The sequence below is a fragment of the Phyllobates terribilis genome, unplaced genomic scaffold (assembly GCF_046119375.1).
Source record: "Phyllobates terribilis strain yellow unplaced genomic scaffold, ASM4611937v1 Scaffold_2__4_contigs__length_985480577, whole genome shotgun sequence".
Classification (NCBI taxonomy): domain Eukaryota; kingdom Metazoa; phylum Chordata; class Amphibia; order Anura; family Dendrobatidae; genus Phyllobates; species Phyllobates terribilis.
The window spans coordinates 411,761,886-411,784,722 of NW_027362762.1; the positions used below are offsets into that span (position 1 = coordinate 411,761,886).

Below are 22,837 nucleotides of genomic sequence, written 5' to 3' on the forward strand. Positions count from 1 at the left end.
CCTTGCTCACTGCTCCGGCAGTCCTGTCCTGCCCTGCTTCTGCCCGCTGCTCCGGCAGTCCTGTCCTGCCCTGCTTCTGCCCGCTGCTCCGGCAGTCCTGTCCTGCCCTGCTTCTGCCCGCTGCTCCGGCAGTCCTGTCCTGCCCTGCTTCTGCCCGCTGCTCCGGCAGTCCTGTCCTGCCCTGCTTGTGCTCGCTGCTCCTGCAGCCCTGTCCTGCTCTGTTCTTGCCCACCGCTTCGGGCGTTCCCTCTCTGCTGTGGTTGTCTACCGCATCTGCGGTTCAGTGACCCAGTCTGTACTGGGTCTTAACCTTTCTGTGCTCCAGCCCGTCCTTTCGGCCAGTACCTCCCTGCCTGCATACTCGCCTGTATCCACCCATCTGCATACCTGCCGTGTTTGCTTATATCCACCAGTCTGTGCCTGCCTAACCTGCCTGTTCCTGAGTCCCAGTGTGTACTGGGTCCTATCCCGCCTGTGTTCCTACCTGCTAGTGCCTCCCTGTCTGCACTCTAGCTGCGCTTGCCTTTACCCGCCTGCCTGCATACCAGTCGTGCCTGCCTATACCCTCCAGTCTGTGCGCCAGCCTAACCAGCCTGATCCAGTAATCCCTGTGTGGGTCAACCCCCGTGTCCGGAGTTTGACCTGGAGTAGCACCTGGTCCCTCTGCCCGGTTTCTCCCTGGTGCACTGGCGTCGTATGCCGTCGTGCCATCTTGGTCGGATCGGCCAGATACTTAGTCACGCCCCTCCAGGCACTCTCCGGTTCATGGTCCAGTGGAATCACTACAATCACACGCACACGCCGCTCAGCCCGGGCGTGTGCATAACATTCTAACTGAGACATTTGCAGTACATGGCATATATGTTAGTTAGGTTGGTGTTTCCTTCTGGGGCTTCTGCATATAGGGAGAATATGGATTCCTTCCTTCCCTGTGAAGTCCAGAGAGTAAGATTCTGAGTATGTTTCACAACTTCTATAAACTAAAATGGAGAGAGCCATAAACATTTTCTTCTCTCCACAATCTCATATCTAGAGATAAAAGGCCCACCTATCAGACATTTATGGATATACTGTAAATGTCTCAGATGGGATAATTCGTTATTGTGTTGGATATGCCATGAATGTGTCAGATAGGAACTGTGAGAAAACCTATACACTGTGTTATGCCTGATGCATTGTCTGAGAAGCATCAAATAGAGAATACCAGTCATGTATTGCCCATCTGGCCTGTACTAGGCATATCATAGTAATAGTTAAGGCTTATTCAATGTCAGTTTTTCTCGTAGAAGTGCTATCTGTGTTTTTCACGGGTAGCACTTTAACTATGATAGTCTATGGAGCTGTTCACATTTACAATTTTTCCCCCAGACTGAGTGGTCTGTTTTAAAGGAAGGAAACATGTCCAATTTTGATCCAAGAGTTGGATGAAAATCGGCGATGCAAATCTATGGATCTGTGAAAAAAATAAGACCTTACTCAGACTTTGTGACTGTCAGAAAGGAGAAGGTGGAGATACCTTTTCTTTTTTTTCTGCTGACCCTCTAATCATACTCTGATTAATATCTGATCAAAATAATTCATCCTTTTTTCTCATACATGGAAAATACTGATGTCTAAATGAGCACCTAGGCCTATTTATCTGAACCATTGGGAGACAACAAGCTAGTTTGGGGTCTCATAAGTAAGGAACAAGTGTAACATAAGTTGGGGTTGTGCTGCAGTTTGTGGTTTATATTCATCTTTGTGCATTGCTTTTTATACTTACTGTATTTACCCCCTTGGCTTTTTACCTATTTTGTTACATTACAACTTGTTTAAAAATGTTTTTGCAATCTGATTTATGTGCAATGCATCAGCTCTAAATAGTCTAAGTTGGTGAAGTGAAGTGAGAAAAGTAAAGGCATACATTTAAATTTATGGGATAAAATAGCTAAAAATTGCCATGTGCATATGTATTAACCCCTTTTGCTATGAAGCCACTAAAAATTTCCGGTGCTAGCAATTACCTACATATGTCACATGCTTAGTGAAAGGAAGTCCACCTGTGTGCAATCTAAAGGCCCCGTCACACTTAGCGACGCTGCAACGATCCCGACAACGATATGACCTGTCAGGGATCGTTGCTGCGTCGCTATGTGGTTGCTGGTGAGCTGTCAAACAGTCAGGCTCACCAACGATCAGGGGAGCAGCGACATCGTGGAAAGAATCTTTCCACGATGTCCTGCTCCTGGTTACCAGCCTGCTGCTGAAGCAGGAGCAGGCTGGTAACCATGGTAAACATCGGGTTACTAGGGGCACACGCGCACCTAGTAACCCGTTGTTTACCATGGTTACCACTCTGCTACAGTGAGCGGGAGGTTACCGCTCACTTTAGCAGGCTGGTAACCATGATAAACATCGGGTTACTAGGGGCACACGCACACCTAGTAACCCGATGTTTACCATGGTTACCACTCTGCTACAGTGAGTGGGAGGTTACCGCTCACTTTAGCAGGCTCGTAACCATGATAAACAATGGGTTACTAGGTGCGCATGTGCCCCTAGTAACCCGATGTTTATCATGGTTACCAGCCTGATCGCTGCTCCCGCTGGTCACACACAGCGATGTGTGCTGACCAGCGGGAGGGCAACGACCAAAAAATGGTCCAGGACACTTTGCAGCGATCAGCGACCTCACAGCAGGGGCCTGATCGCTGCAAAGTGTCACACATAGCGACATCGCTGGTGAGGTCGCTGTTGCGTCACCAAAACCGTGATACAGCAGCGATCTCGTTAGCGATCTCGCTATGTGAGACGGGGGCTTTAGTGTCACATGGTCTGTCAGTCTATACAAACCAAGGCCACAGAGGCTGCAACACCATTAAGCTAGAGGCGCCTCTAACCCAACAACACCATGAAGACCAAAGGAGAACTCCAAACAAGTTGGGGACAAAGTTGTTGAGAAGTACAAGTCAGGGTTTGATTATAAAAAAAATATCCCAATCTCTGATGATCTCCCGGAGCACCATCAAATCCATTATCATCAAATGGAAAGAACATGGTACCACAACAAACCTGCTAAGAGAGGGCCGCCCACCAAAACTCTCAGGCCAGGCAAGGACAGCATTAATCAGAGAGGCAGCACAGAGACCAAAGATAATCCTGAAGGAGCTGCAAAGTTCCTAAACAGAGACAGGAGTAACTGTCCATGGACCAGCCAAACGACGACAATAAGCCAAACACTCCATAGAGGTGGCCTTTATGGAAGAGTGGGCAGAAAAAAAGCCTTTACTTACATACAAGAATTGTAAGACTCCCCAAATGTATGGAGGAAAGTTCTGTGGTCAGATGAGACCAAAATTGATCCTTTTGGCCACCAATGTAAACGCTATTGACGCGCCCCCTGGGCCATATTCTTTAGGGGAATACCCGGAGCCGGATCAGATGGGAGTTGTAGTCTTCCGAGTGGCTGTGACCCGGTCCGTGCCCAGGGTGTCAAACTCAGTTGTATGTGGCAGTCCTACAGATGTTATAAGTTCTTTATTGTCGACTACGCCACCCGTTGTGTTGCGGTCACTATGGCCGCCGCTGCAGCAGGGTCCGCTGAGGCTGATGGTGTAGGTGCAGCTTTTGGTGGTATAACCCCCAACGGGTGGGGTATAGCCTCAGGGGGATCAGGTGCAGAGGATGGGAGTTGTGGTGATGCAGTGTAGACGGCAATCAGAGACAGAGTCGGGTTATGCAGTTTAGGATGTTTACTCACTGCTGATGTTCCGGTCACTCCAGCTTCGAGTGACCTCCCGAGCCGTGCTGCGTCCACCAGGTTCTGGATCCAGCCAGCTCCCAAATAAGTCCGGAGCGTGACCCTGAGCTCTCCTTCTGTCCTTTCTCTGGCCGTCCCCACTATTGATCCACCCAGGTCCAGCTCCCTCGGGCCTTCTGTGGGGAGACCCTTGGCCTGGGGTTCCCTGACCCTCCTCGTGGTATGCCTTCGTGGTGGATGTGGTGGGTGACCGTGACAAACGCTGCCCATGGTCTCCGGTCTCTGGCTGGGGAGTGTTTTTGCCCCCACCAGCTTGGGTTCCGGTACCCTGTGCCGACTCTTCACCCGGGGATTTAAGTTGGGTTCTTGGAGTCCTTTTCTTCTGGTTCCCCCTCTGGGTCTCTCTCTCTCCTCTCTCACTCTGGGTCTCTCTTCTCCTCCGCTCGCTGACTTTCTCTCTGCAACTGACCCTGTTCTTAGTTGGTGCCCACCTTATATACACCCTCTATGTGTGAGCTCAGGTGACCAGCACCCAATGAGCTCCTATCTTTACCCAGGCTGCTCCCCCTATCTGCCCCTACACTACTTGGGATGTTCCACCCCCCTCCCACTCCAGCCAGGAACAGACTCGGTCGTACCTGCACATTTCTAAGTGGGAGTACCGTCGGCCTGTTCCTCGGAAATGGGATGTATGTAGTGCATGCAGCCTACCGAGCTCAGATCCACACTCCATCCTTACCCGGGAGTGGAATATCACACCTCTGGATTGAGGTGCAATACCCCTGTAGCAGCCGAACCCTCAGGGTGCTACATTCCCCCCTGGTAAATCACAGCACGTCCTCGGGCTGTAAGATAAAAACAACACCAAACATACATTTTTTTTCATAAACAACATAAAACATATAAAACAACATTATATATATATATAAAACATTCTCGTCGCCTCTGGCTCCTCCTCCGGTCACTGTGCAACGTGTGACCGGGTAAAGCGCGACAGTCTCTCTGGAAAACTGGTTTTCCTACAAAACCGGTAGGGGGCGCTTTAGGACGCGCAACTATATACAGGGGTATGGCCGCTCTCAGTCCTCGGCCAGTTAAGGAGGGAAAGGGAATGGCTGCTCACAGTCCTCAGCCTGTGGGATTAAGGGTAAACGGGTAAACAGTTCACTCAGCTGGTCCCAACGGGGACTATATTTGCAGTAACAGTTTCTTTATACCCTGATCGGGTAACTATTTACAGCACCTACTCCGCTGTACTCAACAACGTCTTCCTCCTGCTCCTTCTTTGGGGATCTCAGCTTCAGACCCGTCCGGATCCTCTTGCTCTTCCTCCTCACATCGCAGCTCCTCCTCTGTCAGGCGATGCACATGGAGGGCGTAAGGTCCTTTGGCACACTTGTGCCGGGTGAAGGTGACCTCGTCCCCGATATAAAGGTCACGACCTCTGTGTCCCTCCGGTAGGTGGGACTCAACGTCTCTCCTCGTCACGAAGACGTCGTCTAGGGTGCGGTGGTCTCGGATGAAGCCCCACCCATGCTGCATGTTAAACTTTATCACAGTCCCGGTGGTGCGGGGACTATGCGCTGCACGGGGGTCTCTCCTGGCCCGGCTCTTCTGCTCCGCGCTCCTTACTTGAGCTTGCTGTTCCCGGACCCGCCTCTCTCTCCGCTCCCTCTCAAAGTCCTCGAGCTGTTGGCGGCAGCACTCAGCACGCTCCGCTGCAGCTGCCCGAGTCTCCTGAGTGAACCCCATGAGATCTTCTCCGGTGGGGTCCCACTCAAACTGCGCTTCTGCTAGCGGGGGCGAGATCCTCTTTACGGGCTTTGGAGCCGGGATCAGGGGTTCATCCAGGGGTCTCTCTCTCCGGAGTCGGGGATGGTGGAACTCCGGTGGCCATATAAATGGCTGCCCATCCGGGCACGTATGCTGGGCGTACAGGTCCTCTCCCAGATGCGGCACTTTAGGTCTTATGGGCGCGGTGGTGTTAGCGCCCGGGTTGCCCGGGCCTTGCGGCCAGGCCTGGGGTATCTGGAAGGTAAAGGGCACCGTAAGGACGGCGGCGCCCTGGGCTACCTGGCCTTGCGGCCAGGCCGGAGGCTCCGCGGAGGTAGGGGGCGCTGTTGGTGATGCGACGCCCGGGAATTCTAGGCCCTGCGACCAGGCTGGTGTTACTTCCTGTTTTGCCACGCTCGGGGTCGGTGCGCATGGCGTCACAGGGGTCGCGGCGGCGGCTTCCGGTTGGGGCCTAGTCTGCGTCGGTGACATGGCGTTTTCGGGCACAGCAGGGGGACTTTCGGGCTCTGCGACGGGGAGCTGGGGCAGGTAAGCGGTGTCCCGGTTTGGGGTATAGACGTCCCCTTTACCTGCCTCCATGCGTTCGGCTCCCTTCTCGGCGCCGTCTCCGGCCTTGGGTCCTCCCGCGCCATCCTCAGAGGCGGTCTGTCTCCTCATCTTGGCTGGCGTGCTCCGGGTCTTGGTTTGCTGGGCCATCTCTCGGCTCCACTCCGCCAATGTCTCTCGCTGTACCCGGGCCATCCTCCGTGCGAGGCCCTCCAGGGCAGTCTGTGCACACTCCCGGTCTCGGGGGAGCTGTGCGAGGACCTCCACTAGGCCTAGTGGGGTCGTGGTTTCCAGCAGGCTCCTGACCAACGGGTCGGTGCTGCTCTGCTCTCCTTCAGTTGTCTCCAGCAGGCTCCTGGCCAGCGGGCCGGTGCTGCTCTGCTCTCTGGCCATCTCCGGGTGAGCTTCTCTGCTACTCCTCTCCAGGCTTCTTGCCTCCGGGTGCGCTCGCTCCAGACTGCTCCAAGCGACACCCATCTTTGCTCTCTCCTTTCGTCTCCTCCCACTTCGAGGGCGGTTCCGGGGCCACTTGGTGATTGTCAGCTCCAGGGGCAGTTCTTTCACGCTGACAGACACCTCTAGCATCACAGTCTCTGTTGGTGGGGGCGGTTTCCACTTTTGGCGCCATTTTCGGTCCTGGCCCACGATGGGAGGCGGCCTCTTGCCACCCTCTGGCACGCCCATAATGGCATCCGCTCTTCCAAGGCGGGAAATCTTCGGAAATGGCGGGAATCGTCTCCCAGTGGCGGGAAACTCTTCAGATGGCGGGAAAAAGCTGTTAATGGCGGACAACCGGCGGGAATCGATCTGTGATGGGGTCCGATGGCGGGGACCCTCCGGAACCGGCAGGAGACTTCTTTTTGAGGTAAACTTGTTCTTTTCTTCAGGCACGCAGTACCCGGGTGTTGCGGGCACGAGATCCTGCCGACTACGCCAAAGTTGACGCGCCCCCTGGGCCATATTCTTTAGGGGAATACCCGGAGCCGGATCAGATGGGAGTTGTAGTCTTCCGAGTGGCTGTGACCCGGTCCGTGCCCAGGGTGTCAAACTCAGTTGTATGTGGCAGTCCTACAGATGTTATAAGTTCTTTATTGTCGACTACGCCACCCGTTGTGTTGCGGTCACTATGGCCGCCGCTGCAGCAGGGTCCGCTGAGGCTGATGGTGTAGGTGCAGCTTTTGGTGGTATAACCCCCAACGGGTGGGGTATAGCCTCAGGGGGATCAGGTGCAGAGGATGGGAGTTGTGGTGATGCAGTGTAGACGGCAATCAGAGACAGAGTCGGGTTATGCAGTTTAGGATGTTTACTCACTGCTGATGTTCCGGTCACTCCAGCTTCGAGTGACCTCCCGAGCCGTGCTGCGTCCACCAGGTTCTGGATCCAGCCAGCTCCCAAATAAGTCCGGAGCGTGACCCTGAGCTCTCCTTCTGTCCTTTCTCTGGCCGTCCCCACTATTGATCCACCCAGGTCCAGCTCCCTCGGGCCTTCTGTGGGGAGACCCTTGGCCTGGGGTTCCCTGACCCTCCTCGTGGTATGCCTTCGTGGTGGATGTGGTGGGTGACCGTGACAAACACTGCCCACGGTCTCCGGTCTCTGGCTGGGGAGTGTTTTTGCCCCCACCAGCTTGGGTTCCGGTACCCTGTGCCGACTCTTCACCCGGGGATTTAAGTTGGGTTCTTGGAGTCCTTTTCTTCTGGTTCCCCCTCTGGGTCTCTCTCTCTCCTCTCTCACTCTGGGTCTCTCTTCTCCTCCGCTCGCTGACTTTCTCTCTGCAACTGACCCTGTTCTTAGTTGGTGCCCACCTTATATACACCCTCTATGTGTGAGCTCAGGTGACCAGCACCCAATGAGCTCCTATCTTTACCCAGGCTGCTCCCCCTATCTGCCCCTACACTACTTGGGATGTTCCACCCCCCTCCCACTCCAGCCAGGAACAGACTCGGTCGTACCTGCACATTTCTAAGTGGGAGTACCGTCGGCCTGTTCCTCGGAAATGGGATGTATGTAGTGCATGCAGCCTACCGAGCTCAGATCCACACTCCATCCTTACCCGGGAGTGGAATATCACACCTCTGGATTGAGGTGCAATACCCCTGTAGCAGCCGAACCCTCAGGGTGCTACACTATGTCTGGTGCCAAACCAACACAGCTCATCATCCCAAGTACTCCATCCCCACAGTGAAACATGTGGGTGGCAGCATCATGCAGTGGCGATGTTTTTTGGCAGCAGGGACAGGGAAAATGGTCCAAGTTGAAGGGAAGATGGATGGTGCGAAATACAGTGATATTCTTGAGCAAAACCTGTTTCAGTCTGTCAGTTATTTGAGTAATTTGAGACTGGAACGGAGGTTCACCTTCCAACAAGACAATGACCCAAAGCATACTGCTAAAGCAACAGTCGAGTGGTTTGAGGGGAAACCTGTAAATGTTTTGGAGTGACCTAGTCAAAGCCCAGACCTTAATCCAATTGAGAATCTGTGGTCATACTTGAAGATTGCTGATCACCAGAAGAAACCATCTAACTTGAAGGAGCTGGAGCAGTTTTGTCTTGAGGAATGGGCAACAATCCCAGTGGCAAGATGTGGAAAGCTCATAGAGACTTATCCAAAGTGACTTGCAGCTGAATTGCCGCAAAAGGAGGCTCTAAAAAGTACTGTCTTTAGGGGAGTGAATAGTTATCCATAGGGATGAGTGGACCCATAGAAGTGCGGGTTCGGGTACCTGACCCAAACTTTAGTGCAGGTACCAGAACTTTACCCGAACTTGACTTGAACTAAAACTCGAACCCCATTGAAAAATATGGGGACATGAACTATGCAGCTGGAAAAAAATTCTCTCTCTCTGCAACGGATTTCCCCCGGAACTCCGAACATTGCAACGTATTTCCGGGGAAAAAAGTCTGTGTTCAGCGTTTACCACCGGACACTAACTGTCTGGTATGAACACCAAACTTCTAAGTTAGTGTTCGTTCATCTCTAGTTATGAACACTGAAGTTCACAGTTATTTTGTCCTATTTGTTGTTTGCTTCACAATGAATAGAAAACCAAATGTTCACAGTTGTAGGCATGTTCTGTACATGAGCTGATGCAAACCCTAAAAAAAACAGGTTTGTGAGGTAGCAACACACGAAAAATGCCAAGGGGAGTGAATACTTTCTCAAGCCACTGTATTTGCTGGTTGTTTGGTATGTACTTTGGGTGTTGCTACATTCTCTGCTTTTTGCTAGATTTTACTTTATACTGTCCTATGTCAGTGTATATTAATCCTATATTTATTTTATTATTATTATTATTATTAGATTATGTTTTACTATATTTCTTATCCATATAGTTTGGAGGTCATGTTTCTGTGTGGATGTGTCCTATTGGTCTCTTTTTTTAGTGCACCGGTCCACAGGTATTTTGGCCCAACTGTAGTAACAGGAACATCAAGCTGCTTGGAGATGGTCTTAACAGTGTCCTGGACCTTTTAACATGTTTCTGTATATTTTTTTTCTAATCTGCTGAGACAGATTAGAAAAACTGGAAACTCTACCCTTAGCTTTCTTTAGTCCATCTTCAGTGTGGTACACAATCATGATCCCAAACAGCACAGTGACTACTTTTCACGCTCTTCAATAGGCAGACTGACTAGAACTTTGTAGACACCAGTTATGCTAATAACAGGACATGCCTTAACCTAACAAGTCCTTATGGTCAAATTATTTTCAATCTTTTCAAGGGGTATCATCATTTTTATCTAGGCCACGTTCATTAGTTTTTGTTTTTTTTTTCTGATGAACCACAATTCAAATGCAATGTCTGATTTTCATTAGTTGATATTCAGTAAATGTAAATTGAAGATTACTTTTGTCAATTTCAAGTTATTTCAATGACCATTCTGGGTTTTGTTACTTAACCAGAAGGGTACTAACAATTTTCTCCATGTGTGTATCACTTGTCTTCTCTGCAGCCCGGCCACAGAGAATTTGAATTCTTATAGTTATTCTGTACATTTGAATAATTTGAATACATAAGCCCATTCGCTATAAACAAATGCTGTATATCCTTATGCTAGCATTGTGATGCCCATTAAGGTGATTTAAATATTTAGAACAAAGAAATAATAGGAACAATCTCACCGTGTGATCGGGTGGTGTCCTATAGAGGTAGGTCCAGGTCAAATCCCTTATGCCGGATAGATCATGTTCTATATACAGGATAGAAGAAAGAAAGGGAGGGGGGCATTGTCACGAAAAAGCCACACATTTCCAAGCAATAGGTCTCCCAGGGATAAATAAAAAGAATGCTCCTTAATACCCCCAACGCGTTTCATCATTGACGCGGTATGAAGTAACAGCCGTGTTGGCTGGGGCTCAAGATTCTCACGCTGAAGTGTTGGGACAGAGATACCTTGTATATTCTTAGCAAAACTGGAATTATCTTTAAAAAAGTTTTACTTTTGATTGATTCTTGCATGCTTATATGACAAATTAAGATCTATTATTTTTTTAATAATACTTGTATTTCCTATGATTGTTGCTGTTTCTGTTCATGTGGTAGAATTAATAAATTGTTCCAACCAATAAACTACCAATAAGCTACTGATTGCTAACTAACTTATCAAAAGGCCAGCTAACTATGGCTTCTGAGTGAAAACATTAGGCTATCATATACACTGCAGAATATTCGGATATTTAGAAATAAATAAATTAAAATTCTGTATTAAAAAGGAAAATCACAATAAGATCTATTAATAGCATCTCACTTACTTCTTGATGGTTTCCAATTGGGAACTGAAGGTGTGTTTCCTCCACTGCACATAGTAAAAATGAAATATAATTTTTCACTTTTCACTCTGGTTAATCCTTATCAGATACTGCCAAATTTGAAGAAAATAATAGTAATGACAGACAACGGTATTTGGCGGTACCCAGTAGACTCCATTTATTGTCAATCGGATCCATCGAACAGCATCTGTTTTCACCAGGTGAAGTAGGAATAAGAGAAAGAATAATTATACTCTTTTTCTGTTACCAGATTTTGCAACAGGAAGTTCCTAAGGAAGATCCCTTGAAGTTCCGATTTTTGGCCAAATTTTACCCAGAAAATGTTTCAGAGGAACTGTTTCAGGATATAACGCAGCATCTGTTTTTTCTTCAGGTAATATATATGATGGGGTCTTCGATGCGTATTCACCAAATATAATTTAATAGATGTGCAGTACGGTATTGTGCAAAAGTTTTAGGCTATGTGCACACGGTGCGTTTTTGGTGCATCTTTTGTGCGTTTTTTCTGTGCAGAAATTGACCAAAAACGCATTGTAATCCTTATCCCAGCATTTCCTATGAGAAGTTGGAAGATCTGTGCACATGATCAGGAATTTTCCTGACAGGATTTCATGTGTGTTTAAATAAGCAGCATGTCAATTCTTTGTGATTTGCCAGAGTTTTTGCTATAAAATGCATTGGAAAAAACTCATGGCAAAAACGCACAAAAAACGCATGAAAATGCATCAAAAACGCTCGGAATTTCCAGAGTGTTTTTGCTGCCAAGAGGTGCAGAACTTAATAAAATACAAAGTAAAATAGCTGACATGAAAGAGGGGTTAGCACTGATGCCAGTGTAAGTTATCTATGATGTTTATTGAAAAATACTTTTTAACATAGTGACTTGACTTAAAGAAGTTGTCCACTACTTTTAAATTGATACCCCATCCGTAGGATAGGGCATCAGTTTTGGATTGGCTGGGGTCCTGCACCCGGCACCCCCGCTGATCAACTGTTATCGGTGCCGGCGGCGGCCTCCGTCCGGAAGTACTTACTTGCGGAGTTTGGCTGTCTAGTTGTAGTGGCCGCTGTGGGGCACTGCACATCCGCTTCCCATTGAATTGAATAGAAGGCGGCTGTCACGTCAGGTGTGGGAAAGACTTAGTGCAACACAGAGCGAAGAGGGAAAGGGAGCCCAGACACTAGGGAAAGGGGGAAGTGGAGACCTCCTAAACTGATCTTGTGTCACCCTGTCTCAACTACTGTACCTATATTGCCTCTTCAGCAATCGCCACATGCGTGCCTCGCCCTGTCTTTCCCTGGCTTATGGCTATGGCTAGGGATGGGAGGAGATGAGCACTAGTCGACAAACAGGGAGATAATGCTTACCTTTAGATGACTCCAGACAAATGCGAACTCTGCCTCAAGTTCCAGAGAGGACGAAGTACTGCTCTTGCTAAGCCTTCACAAGTAGAAATGAATATAGCTGGCACTTCCCTCTCAGACACACCAGGTATATATACACCCAGGACAAGGAGCTAATTACCAGAGGGAGGTAGCCGCTAGGCCCTCTCATCTAAGAAGATGTCTGTAATGCTAAACATAGAGATCTTCTGCAACCAACTGCAGGGCGACTGTCTGTCACCTCTGATACACCCGTGACAGCGGCTGTGCAGTACCCCGCGGCGGCCACTACAACTTGACGGCCAAGCTCTGCAAGTAAGCACTTCCTGCCGGCAGCCGCCGCCGGCATTGATAACAGCTGATCGGCGGGGATATCAGGTGCCGAACCCTGGCCGATCAGACATTGATGCCCTGTCCCCCTTCTTTAATAATCCAATATTTTTGTGACATATTTATATAAAAAACAAATGGGACAAATTCATCAGTGCTATTGCGCCTCTGCATTTTCTTGGCCTCAAAAAGTTGCAGATTTTATTGCATGGGATTTTTGGAAAAAAAAATGGACAAATTTTGTTCCAGTAAGGGGAGTGGTGTAAAAACTGAAGAAACAGCTGTAAACATAAATGTCTAGCATTGTAGCCCAGGGATGTGTATTGTATAAATGTTATATGTAAAGATTTATCAAACATTATGCTAAACTGATACATTTGACACAAATACATTCATCTCTGCCAAAACAAAACTGACTTCAAAAATTTCTCTTATGATAAATTCCCCCCATGCAGCCATAAAGCTTGCAGAACATATAACAAGACATTAGTCTAATGTAAGCATAGACATTGTATGCGTTTGAGATTGTCTTGTAATATTGCTTAGTAAACCTTAATCTAAATGTAGTGTAACAAGAATACAATATGTATTATTCCCGGTCCAGAGAAAAGAAAGTACCTAGCAGATTGAGACTTGTTCTTAATGGGAGTGTGTGATCTAAATGCTGGAAGCAATAAACTTGTCCAGGCACAGAAGAATATTTGTTTTCTACATAGAGTCACAATGTCAGTTTGAAAGGATTGTATTTACCAAGATTTCAAGCTTGCAATAAAAATATCTATCTATCTATCTATAGTAGGGATTCACTCTCACTGGTAGGTATATATTAGGTAGTGTTCACACAGGCAATGCGGTTTTGGTTCAAACACATCCAGTTTTCTATTGCTTTCCAAAAGTTGCACAGCACCAAAACAAACTTATTGTTATGGATCCAGGTGGTGAAACCTCTGTACTGAGGTGCAAGGAGGGACCAGAGGGGCGTGACTAAGTATCTATCTACTCGGCTCGACCAAGGTCGCACGGCGACTCAGTCGACTCCGTGAACCAGGGAGGAACCGAGCAGAGGGACCAGGTGCCACTCTGGGACCAACCTTGTATGAGAGCAGGTGACTCCCACGGGTCAGAAGGCAGGAACTGACCGGTACAGCGGATGAGCATGGCAGGCAGGCTGACGGGTGGTCCGGGTAGACAAGCAGGCTGATTCGGCTGATAGCCAGACGGGTGCTCCGGGTAAGCAGGCAGGCGGACATCACGCGGTATTCATAGTGACCGTCCCGGCTGTTGAATGCCGTCTTCCACTCGTCTCCCTGGCAGATCCGGACCAAATTGTACGCCCCACGTAGATCAAGCTTGGTGAAGACCCTCGCGCCTTTAAGGCGGTCGAACAGCTCCGAGATGAGAGGCAGGGGGTACTTATTCTTGATGGTAATTTGGTTAAGCCCCCTGTAATCGATACGCGGCCGTAGCGAGCCGTCTTTCTTTTTAACGAAGAAGAATCCTGCTCCAGCCGGGGAAGTAGATTTCTGAATGATCCCCTAGCAAGATTCTCCTTGATGTACTCAGACATGGCCCAGGTCTCAGCCAGCGACAAGGGGTAGATACTCCCGTGGGCAGGTGAAGCGCCAGGTACCAGGTCGATGGGGCAATCATACGGCCTATGAGGTGGTAGTGTCTCGGCCTCCTTCTTGTTGAGGACGTCCACATAGGACCAGTAGGGTGCCGGCAGACCAGGTAGATTAGCCGGAGTAGACGGAGGTCGAGCCGGGCAAACCGGAACCAGGCAGGTCTCATGGCAATCATGCCCCCAACGGAGCATCTCACCAGATCGCCAATTCAGGACGGGTTCATGTCTCTGTAGCCAGGGTAGACCTAGCAAAAGGGAGTGAGAGAGACCGGATAGCACATGGAAGGAGATCCTCTCCGAGTGCAGCATTCCCACTTGAAGGGTTACAGGCTCTGTGACGAGCAAGATGGTCACCGGAAGGAGTCTCCCATCCACGGAAGCGACTGCCAATGGTTCGGCCAGACGTTTGGTGTGTATCTGATACTGCTCCACAAGGGACTTAGAAATGAGATTCCCAGCGGCTCCGGAATCCAGGTGGGCAGTCTCAAAGAAGCGGGTCACACCACTGGAGATAGAAACAGATAGAGTCAAGGACGGAGAGGATTTACTCTTGCCTAGGACGACCTCTCCGAGCGGTCCTAGACACTGGAGTTTCCCGGCTTCACCGGACAGGAATGGATCCGATGCTCCTTACTGCCACAGTAGAAGCAGCTCCCTTTGGCTCGGCGCATCTCTTGGCGAGACTTGACCATCTTGGTCTGGTCAATCTGCATGGGTTCAGGAGAGCGTGCCTGGGTTTCTGGAATACAGGAGCGAGACGAGGAAATCTTCTTTCCCGGGTAGTCTCCTTAACTCGTTCCAAGAAACGGATGTCAATCCGGGTAGCTAGTGACACCAGGTCGTCCAGGGAGGAAGGAATGTCCCTACTGGCTCGTCCTTGATCCGTCTGGAAAGACCCTCCCAGAAGGTGGATACCAGGGCCTCGTTGTTCCAGGCAAGCTCAGATGCGAGAGTGCGGAAATGTATGGCATACTGGCCCACGGTGAGACTCCCTTGGCGGAGATGGAGAAGAGAGGAGGCAGTAGAAGTCTTTCGTCCGGGCTCATCGAAGACCTTCCGGAAGGCAGTGAGGAAGGCTGAAAGATCGGACATCAGGGGATCCCTTCTCTCTTCCATAGAGGGTTTAGCCATGCCAATGCTTCCCCGGTGAGGTGAGACATGATGAACACCACCTTGGCCCGGTCGGAAGGAAACTGATGTGCCAGAAGTTCAAAGTGCAGCGTGCACTGGTTTAGAAAACCCCGACATAAGACGGGGTCACCGCCAAAACGTGGGAGCGCAGAGAGCCGGGGACCAGGGCCGGATGCTATGGCACTAGTAGGCTGAGGTGTCGCCGGAGCGGGTGCCGTTCGGCTTGAGGCGGACACAGGTGGGATGGACAGCGTGTCCAGGCGGGAGTTGACAGACCGCAGGTAGGTCAGGATAGTTTCCTGTTGGGATCTCTGACGAGAAACCTCCTGGTACAGGTCAGCAAGCGAAGGAGCTTGGGGGCACCGGGTTCCATGGCCCGTGCAAACTGTTACGGATCCGGGTGGTAGAACCTCTGTGCCGAGGTGCAAGGAGGGACCAGAGGGGCGTGACTAAGTATTTACTCGGCCCGACCAAGATCGCACCGTGGCTCAGTCGACTCCGTGAGTGCCACTCTGGGACCGACCTTGTATGAGAGCAGGTGACTCCCACGGGTCAGAAGGCAGGAACTGACCGGTACAGCGGATGAGCACGGCAGGCAGGCTGACGGGTGGTCCGGGTAGACAAGCAGGCTGATTCGGCTGATAGCCAGACGGGTGCTCCGGGTAAGCAGGCAGGCGGGCACAACAGGTAACTGGCAGGTGCTTCCAGGAAAGCGGGCTGGCGGGCACGGCAGGTAACAGGCAGGTGCTTCCTGGTAAGCGGGCTGGCGGGCACGGCAGGTAACAGGCAGGTGCTTCCAGGTAAGCAGGCGGGGAGACACAGCAGGTAACAGGCAGGTGCTTCCAGGTAAGCAGGCGGGCAAAGCCCATAGACAGACTGGCGGACTGGACTGTAGACAGACTGTTGGGCTGGAAAGTAGTCAGACTGGCGGACTGGACTGACTTGCAGAGGACCTGAGGGCTGAAGCAAAGTAAGTATCACAGAGCAACAACCTTGCACGGGCACCTCCATATTGGAGGAGGTGCCTTTTATAGGGAAAGTCCTCCGGCCATTGGCCGGGGACTTTTTAGGACGGCGCGCGCGGACCCCTTTAAGAGGGAGTGAGCGCTTGCGCGCTATAAGCACAGAGCCAGGGAAGCTGCGTGTACCAGCAGCAGCTGCAGGGAGACCAGAAGACGCCAGAGCAGGACTGCGGCGGTAAGGGGGACGGCGTCTCTGCCTGGCAGGGGGCAGAGACGCCGATGCTACACTTATAAACATAAATCCCTGCCCTTGGTCAAAAGCTAACTAAACAGTATAGACCTTGACTACTTCAGACACCGCAGAGCTAGCCCCAGTTCAGTCAAACAAAACAGCTATTGTCCACAGCAAAAACTGATACTTGGGGTTCGGTGCGCAAGGCCTGTGGTGACTCTTCAATGCCAAGACACATCCAGTCTGCTTAGCTTCCCCAGCAGACTGCATTAGTTGAACACCTAGCCTGTTTATATGCAGCGCCAGCCAAGTGCACTAATCAAAGCCTGCAGAGCTAGGATTTAGCTATAACGTACCTGGCATTGTTATGGGACGTGACCAGTTCTGTATTGCCTTCTTTGAAATTATCTCCAGGTGCATCTCAGGAATTGTACAGGGCTTTAAACTGACCCAAGTGGGAGGGTCATGTTTGATGACACATGTGTGACATAGTAACTACAAGAACCTGTCTCTATTTTTAAATATGAATTTCCGGCCGTGTTGTCTTTGGGAAGGTGACAAATTTCCTGCTACTTTAAAAGTCGGAGCGTTTGACTTCTAATTTGGCTAACAAGCAAGGGGTTTCTAGTGGGTTCCTTTCCTTCCAGGGTTTTAGCAGATTGACATAATATATAGGAAAAGGCTTCTTTTTCCATGGTTGGTGTACTTTATAGCTGATCTCTCCCACCTTTTCCACCACCTTATAGGGTCCCTGCGAGTGGGTAAGGAACTTGTTCTCCCCTGTGGTCACTTACACAAGTACCCAATCCCCAGGCTTAAATTGTTTTACTCGATCCAACCGATTATACCCCCTGGATTTTTCCTCTTGGGCCATAGGGAGGTGCACTTCTACCTGTCCCTTCACTTTGGTCCAATGACATAACATTTCATTAGGCTTGGCCAATTGTGGAAAACAATTATTGGCTTCCGTCTCCTGGGGAACACCATTTAACACACTTACATTTTCCAGAGTGCCTTTAACCTTTTATGAGCTGGGCAGTCCCAAAGTTGGCATGGGACTCCTCCAGGTCAGGGACACTTGCTTTAGGGGATGCTTCTTCATCCTCCTCTCTAGCTAATACAGGGAAAGGAAATTAATTGGTTTTATCATATGACCTTGTTACCATAGCTCACTCCTGGCGGCATACCGAACTACTGGGTGCTACAGCTTTAGCCTATAAGTCCCTGAACAATGGAAAGTCGTGTCCGATTATACTAGCATGCAACAAGTCCTTGACCACTCCCACTTGTTGGGCATGGAACCACAGTCTGTGCGTATGTCCACTGGACCGTAGGTTAGCTCTTGCGATTTCCATGGATACACATTACCTCCACGCACTTCCCATGAACTAGCATATGTGGAAGTGTGGCCCTTGCCATGGTCACCAAACTCCCTGAGTCCAGAAGTTCCATCACTGGGAATCAGTTCACAGTCCCCTACAATTCCTGAGGCCCCTCGACAGGATGAGGAACAAGCAAGTTTAAATCTTTATTTAAGAACATTAAACTGTCAGACCCTGAGTTTGAAATCCTCAACGAGACAGCCAGAATTCACCTACCAGATATCTCTAACGAGTCAGTAGATAACCCAACACAAAATGTCTTTTGAAACTCCCCAATTTATCAGCAAATGGGAAAAAGAATTAAATATAATTTTTGAACCAGAGGAAGTATCAAAAGTGCTAAAGGACATACACTTAATTTCCCCCTCAATCAAACATCAAGAGCTGAACTACAAGATTATATCTAGGTGGTATAAAAACCCCAGATATTCTTAATAAAATTGACAGATCCTACTCACTGAACTGCTGGAGATGCAATCTGGCTCTGGGAACACCTTCCCACATTTGGTATAACTGTTCTAAAATCACACCTTTTTGGGAAACAATACATAAACATATAAAAAGAGCTCTCAATATTTCTTTCCATCTAACTCCCCAACTAATTCTTTTCAACCTCCATTCTCAACATCAACCCATTAGTACCTATATTATAATATCCATCTCCTAAAATCCTCATTGTGAGACACTGGAAAGACACTGATCCTCCATCCCTTTCAGAGTGGATTAATGAATCCAATACTATATATTCATTCGAAAAAACTCGCTTGACTCACTCCAAACAAGACAAGCTCCTCGAAAACTGGCACCAATGGTATCAATACCAAAACAAGATTATATTCTAAAACCTGAAAACAAGCAATCGCCTATGTTTATGCTACATTTATTTCTACTTGTTTTTAGTTCTTTCACTATAAAGGTGATTATATGCCATGTCTCAACAGGAATTCCCTTTCCCCATTTCTTTCCCTTTGTCTATTACCCTCTTTTCCTTCTTTTTCTGTTCTCATATTCCCCAAGTATTTGTACACCGTATAGAAAACGAATGTTGTTTTCGCTACTATTTTTGCTGTTATATTCAAATGTCCACACCTGTTATTATATATGTCTATGCTTTTCACTCCTAACAACATTCTTAAATAAAGAATTTACAAAAAAAAAAAAGAAAATAAGTTTTGACCTACTTCTCATTCTCCTTATTGTGGAATTTAAAGCGAATCTGTCACCAAGAAAATGCAATGCGATCTGCGGGCACCATGTTATAGAGAAGGAGGAGGTGAGCACGATATGTGATTTTGTGAGAAAAGATTCAGTATAACCTGTGATTTATTCATTTATACCTCTGCTCTTTCTGGGATTTCCGGTCCAGTGACTGACAGTTATTTCTGTATGCACACTTATATAAAGATAGCTGTCAGTTATTGATAGCCCCGCCCACTGGACCAAACTTGCCAGAAAGAGCAGAGGATTAAATGATGAAAATACAGGTTATACTGATTCTTTTCTCACAACACTATACATCAATCTGTTGAGCTTCCCCTGCTTTATACCATGATGCCTGTAGATTATACTGCATTTTCATGACAGGTTTCCTTTAAGACATTTCAATGGAAAAATACAATTAAAACCTCCACTACTAAATGATATGGCTGGTAACCATGACAGGACCACACTGATGAAAAAGAACCACATATCATATAAAAATTAAAAATTAGTTATTGTTGTCAAGTTAGAAATACCATATAACAATACAGTAGAAAAAGCCTTTTGAGCTCCATCATGCGAGGCCACATGCGCTTGTATGTTCTTGGATTGCGTTTACTAAAATAAAGGATTTATGAGACTAAAATACTACATGTTCATTAAAGGGAATGTGTCATCACAAAATTACCTGTTTCTATTGAATAAATCAAGTTTTTATGTTAAAGTGAACCTGACAGCTGATATATGATGCCCAATCCGTGGCCAGCATGTATCAGGCCCTGGCTGTATTATCATACTTTAAAAGCCACCTGGGAATGAGCCGCGTTATAGACTAGTCGGACAGGCGAGTCGCCAGTGGTTTCTCCTTGACCGCTGCCGTGGATTCACAGGTCTCTGCCTGTACGTGCGCACATGGGGAAGATCTGGATGGAACAAAGGCGCACAGATAGGCCAGTACCGTGGGGAACAAAATGGGGGTGAGGGTGATGGTAGTGCTGTGATGTGCCATAGCAGATAGCATTTTGGAAAAGTGCAGATTATCACGATGTGAGGGCTGCCCTCAAGGAAAGGATGAGATACGGAGAGTATAAGCAAGGTTTTTTATTCACACCACCACCTTTATCAAGGAAAAAACAAATGTGAAAAAGGTAAAAAAGCAATGCGGGAGAAAAGTGCCAAAACGCGTTGATATGAATAAATAACCTTGCTTATGCTCTCCGGATCTCATCCTTTTCATGAGTGCAGCCCCACATCGTGATAATCTGCACTTTTCCAAACTGCTATAAATTTAAAGGGAATTTATCAGTATGATTTTACCTTTACATAGCCAGTCCATTTCTGAGTTACTGAGAAATATGCATTTAAATTGATTTGTAAATGAGGCTGAAGGACTATGGTAGATCTGAAGCATTTTTCACTCCAGCTCTATTCCACGCCCAGCGCCCCTGTTTCCCCCTTCTTGATTGACAGCCACAATGCTGTTTGACTTCACGCAATGGAGCCCTAAGTCAGGCAGGAGGAGGCGGCACTGGGTGAGGAATAGAGCTGCAGTGACAGAGGCTTCAGATCTACAAATAGTTATTCAGCCTTATTTACATATACATTCAGATGTTCATTTCTCAGTAATGAAGGAAATCATGTTGGGCATGTAAAGGTATTATTGGACTTGTCTTTGAAAGAGCTACATGCACCTGTATATAGTTTGCGGGGTGAAATCCTGCTGCCAGATTCCCTTTAAATGAAATTAACCCCAGATTATGTGTCCGAGATTGGGACTGACGTGAATAGTGGTAACCTACTGTTCATAGGATGCTGTGCAATAGAAAAAAATGAAATGTCTTCCATTTAGAGAATGCTATGCATAATTTTCCTTGACTTCTTAATAATAAATGGGATTGCTTTGAAAGAAGATATTAAATAATTCAGAACTTCTATGAACTAATCACATTTATTATGGTTTTAAGGATTTGGGGAGGGCTATATAGTCTAGATATGGTTTATTGTGGCACCCCAGGAGTCCGGATGCCACATTGGCATTGCCTCCCTCACAGTGGGTGATGCCATGCCTAGAAGCAAGGAGGGGTCCCCTTGTCAGGTGACACCAGCATCCAACACATTTCCTGGCCCCAGACCAGAAGGGGGAGCTCTAACCCGTTTCAGGAGAGTTTCCCCTTCAAACTCGAGCCTGAAGGCTTGGTTTAGAAAAAGTCAGTTGGAGACAGGAGAGCGACGAGGAGAACCTGGGGAAGGGAGCTGTGACCAAGCTCTCCCCAGAGAAAAGCGCAAGAAACAGGACACCGTAGTCCGTGGTTGTTCGGGTACTAAAGTCCCGACAGCTAAATTCGGAGGGCAGGAGACTGCAGGTCTCCTGGCCCCACCAAACGGCAGGCGGCTCAGTAGCATACTAGGGCCCGGCGCCGCCACGAAGGAGCGACACCTGAAAAGGGCTCAAGCTGCCTGCCATACGGGTGAGGATTTAATGATTGTTCAGAAATGAGGGCCGCAGCATAGCTTTAAGCTTAAGCAGAAGGGCCAAAGAGAACAACGCAGAAGGAAGGCCTACAACTCCACCTGGCGAGGTGGATCCCCAAATTGCTTCTAGGCCATCTGGATCTCCATCACCAGCTATTACCAGTGCCCCGGTCTGCACCATCAAACCTCAAGTAAAGGTAGAGGAAACCGCCATTCTTGTGTCGTCTGGTCATTATCTGCGCCCTCAGCCCTGCACTACACTGTCCCTGCCGACAACATCTACCTTTTCAAATCACCAGAGCATGAACTATCTTTGCTGTGTCACCATCAGCCCCAGTGGATCTGCACCACAGCGGCGGCCCCATATAGCCGCATACCACGGGTGGCGTCACGAACATTATCCCCAAATCTTTATTCCCCAATTGACTGTTCTTTATTTGACTGCCCTGGGCCACGGACCGGTCCAATGCCACCGTGACTGCCCCAATACAGGACCGGCTTGGCCACCAAGAACCCCACGGCCCAGGGGGCGCGTCATTATGATCTTGGTGTAATTACCTTTAAATGAAAGTATCTGTATCCATTTTACGGCTCCTTTTTCCTTCCCTAGGTGGTACTCTAACATGAGCCGTTAATGAGCCATAAAATGCCTGCTAATATTTGACAGTAAACTGGAAGCATCAACTGTGCATGTAAAATGCAGACTAATTTAGCGTCTCTGAAAGCTAATGATTAACTCAAAGTGTCCGCTTCATGCAGAACCTATTAGTCATTTAGAGGTGGTTTTAATATTAATTTTCAATAAGAGATTCAATATTTGATGATGTGTAAATATTAAATTTATATTTAAATAATATTTATGGTCACAATTGAGAGTGCAGAATAACTCGATTTATCAGTGTCGATAGGTCTGATGGAGAAAGCTAAGTGCAGAGATATTTGCTATCCTATATTTTATATCCTAGACTTACCGGAGTATTCTTTTTATATACTAGGTAAAAAAGCAGATCCTGGATGAAGAAATAATATGCTCTCCAGAGGCATCAGTTCTTTTAGCTTCATATGCAGTCCAAGCCAAGGTAAGAACACTTATTATTATACAGTGTGTGTATATGGATATATATATATATTATAGTTCACACAGTATCAGTCAAAAGTTTGGACACAATGTTGGTACTAAAAATCTCAAATTTTGAATGATCAGACCACAGTACAGATTTCTGCTGATCTTATGTCCTGTCCTTGCATTGCTTGGCCCAAACAAGTCTCT

The 22,837-nt window shown here is 48.0% G+C and overlaps 1 protein-coding gene across 4 annotated transcripts in view; it reads left to right on the forward strand.

Moving 5' to 3' along the window:
• Positions 1–22,837, forward strand: part of LOC141212812 (merlin-like) — a 122,880-nt gene that overhangs the window by 51,545 nt on the left and 48,498 nt on the right. For all 4 annotated transcript variants that reach the window (XM_073665122.1, XM_073665127.1, XM_073665130.1 and 1 more), the window contains 2 exons: positions 11,102–11,224; positions 22,563–22,646. In XM_073665122.1, coding sequence (XP_073521223.1) covers positions 11,102–11,224; positions 22,563–22,646 — 207 coding nt within the window. The remainder of the gene's footprint in view (positions 1–11,101; positions 11,225–22,562; positions 22,647–22,837) is intronic.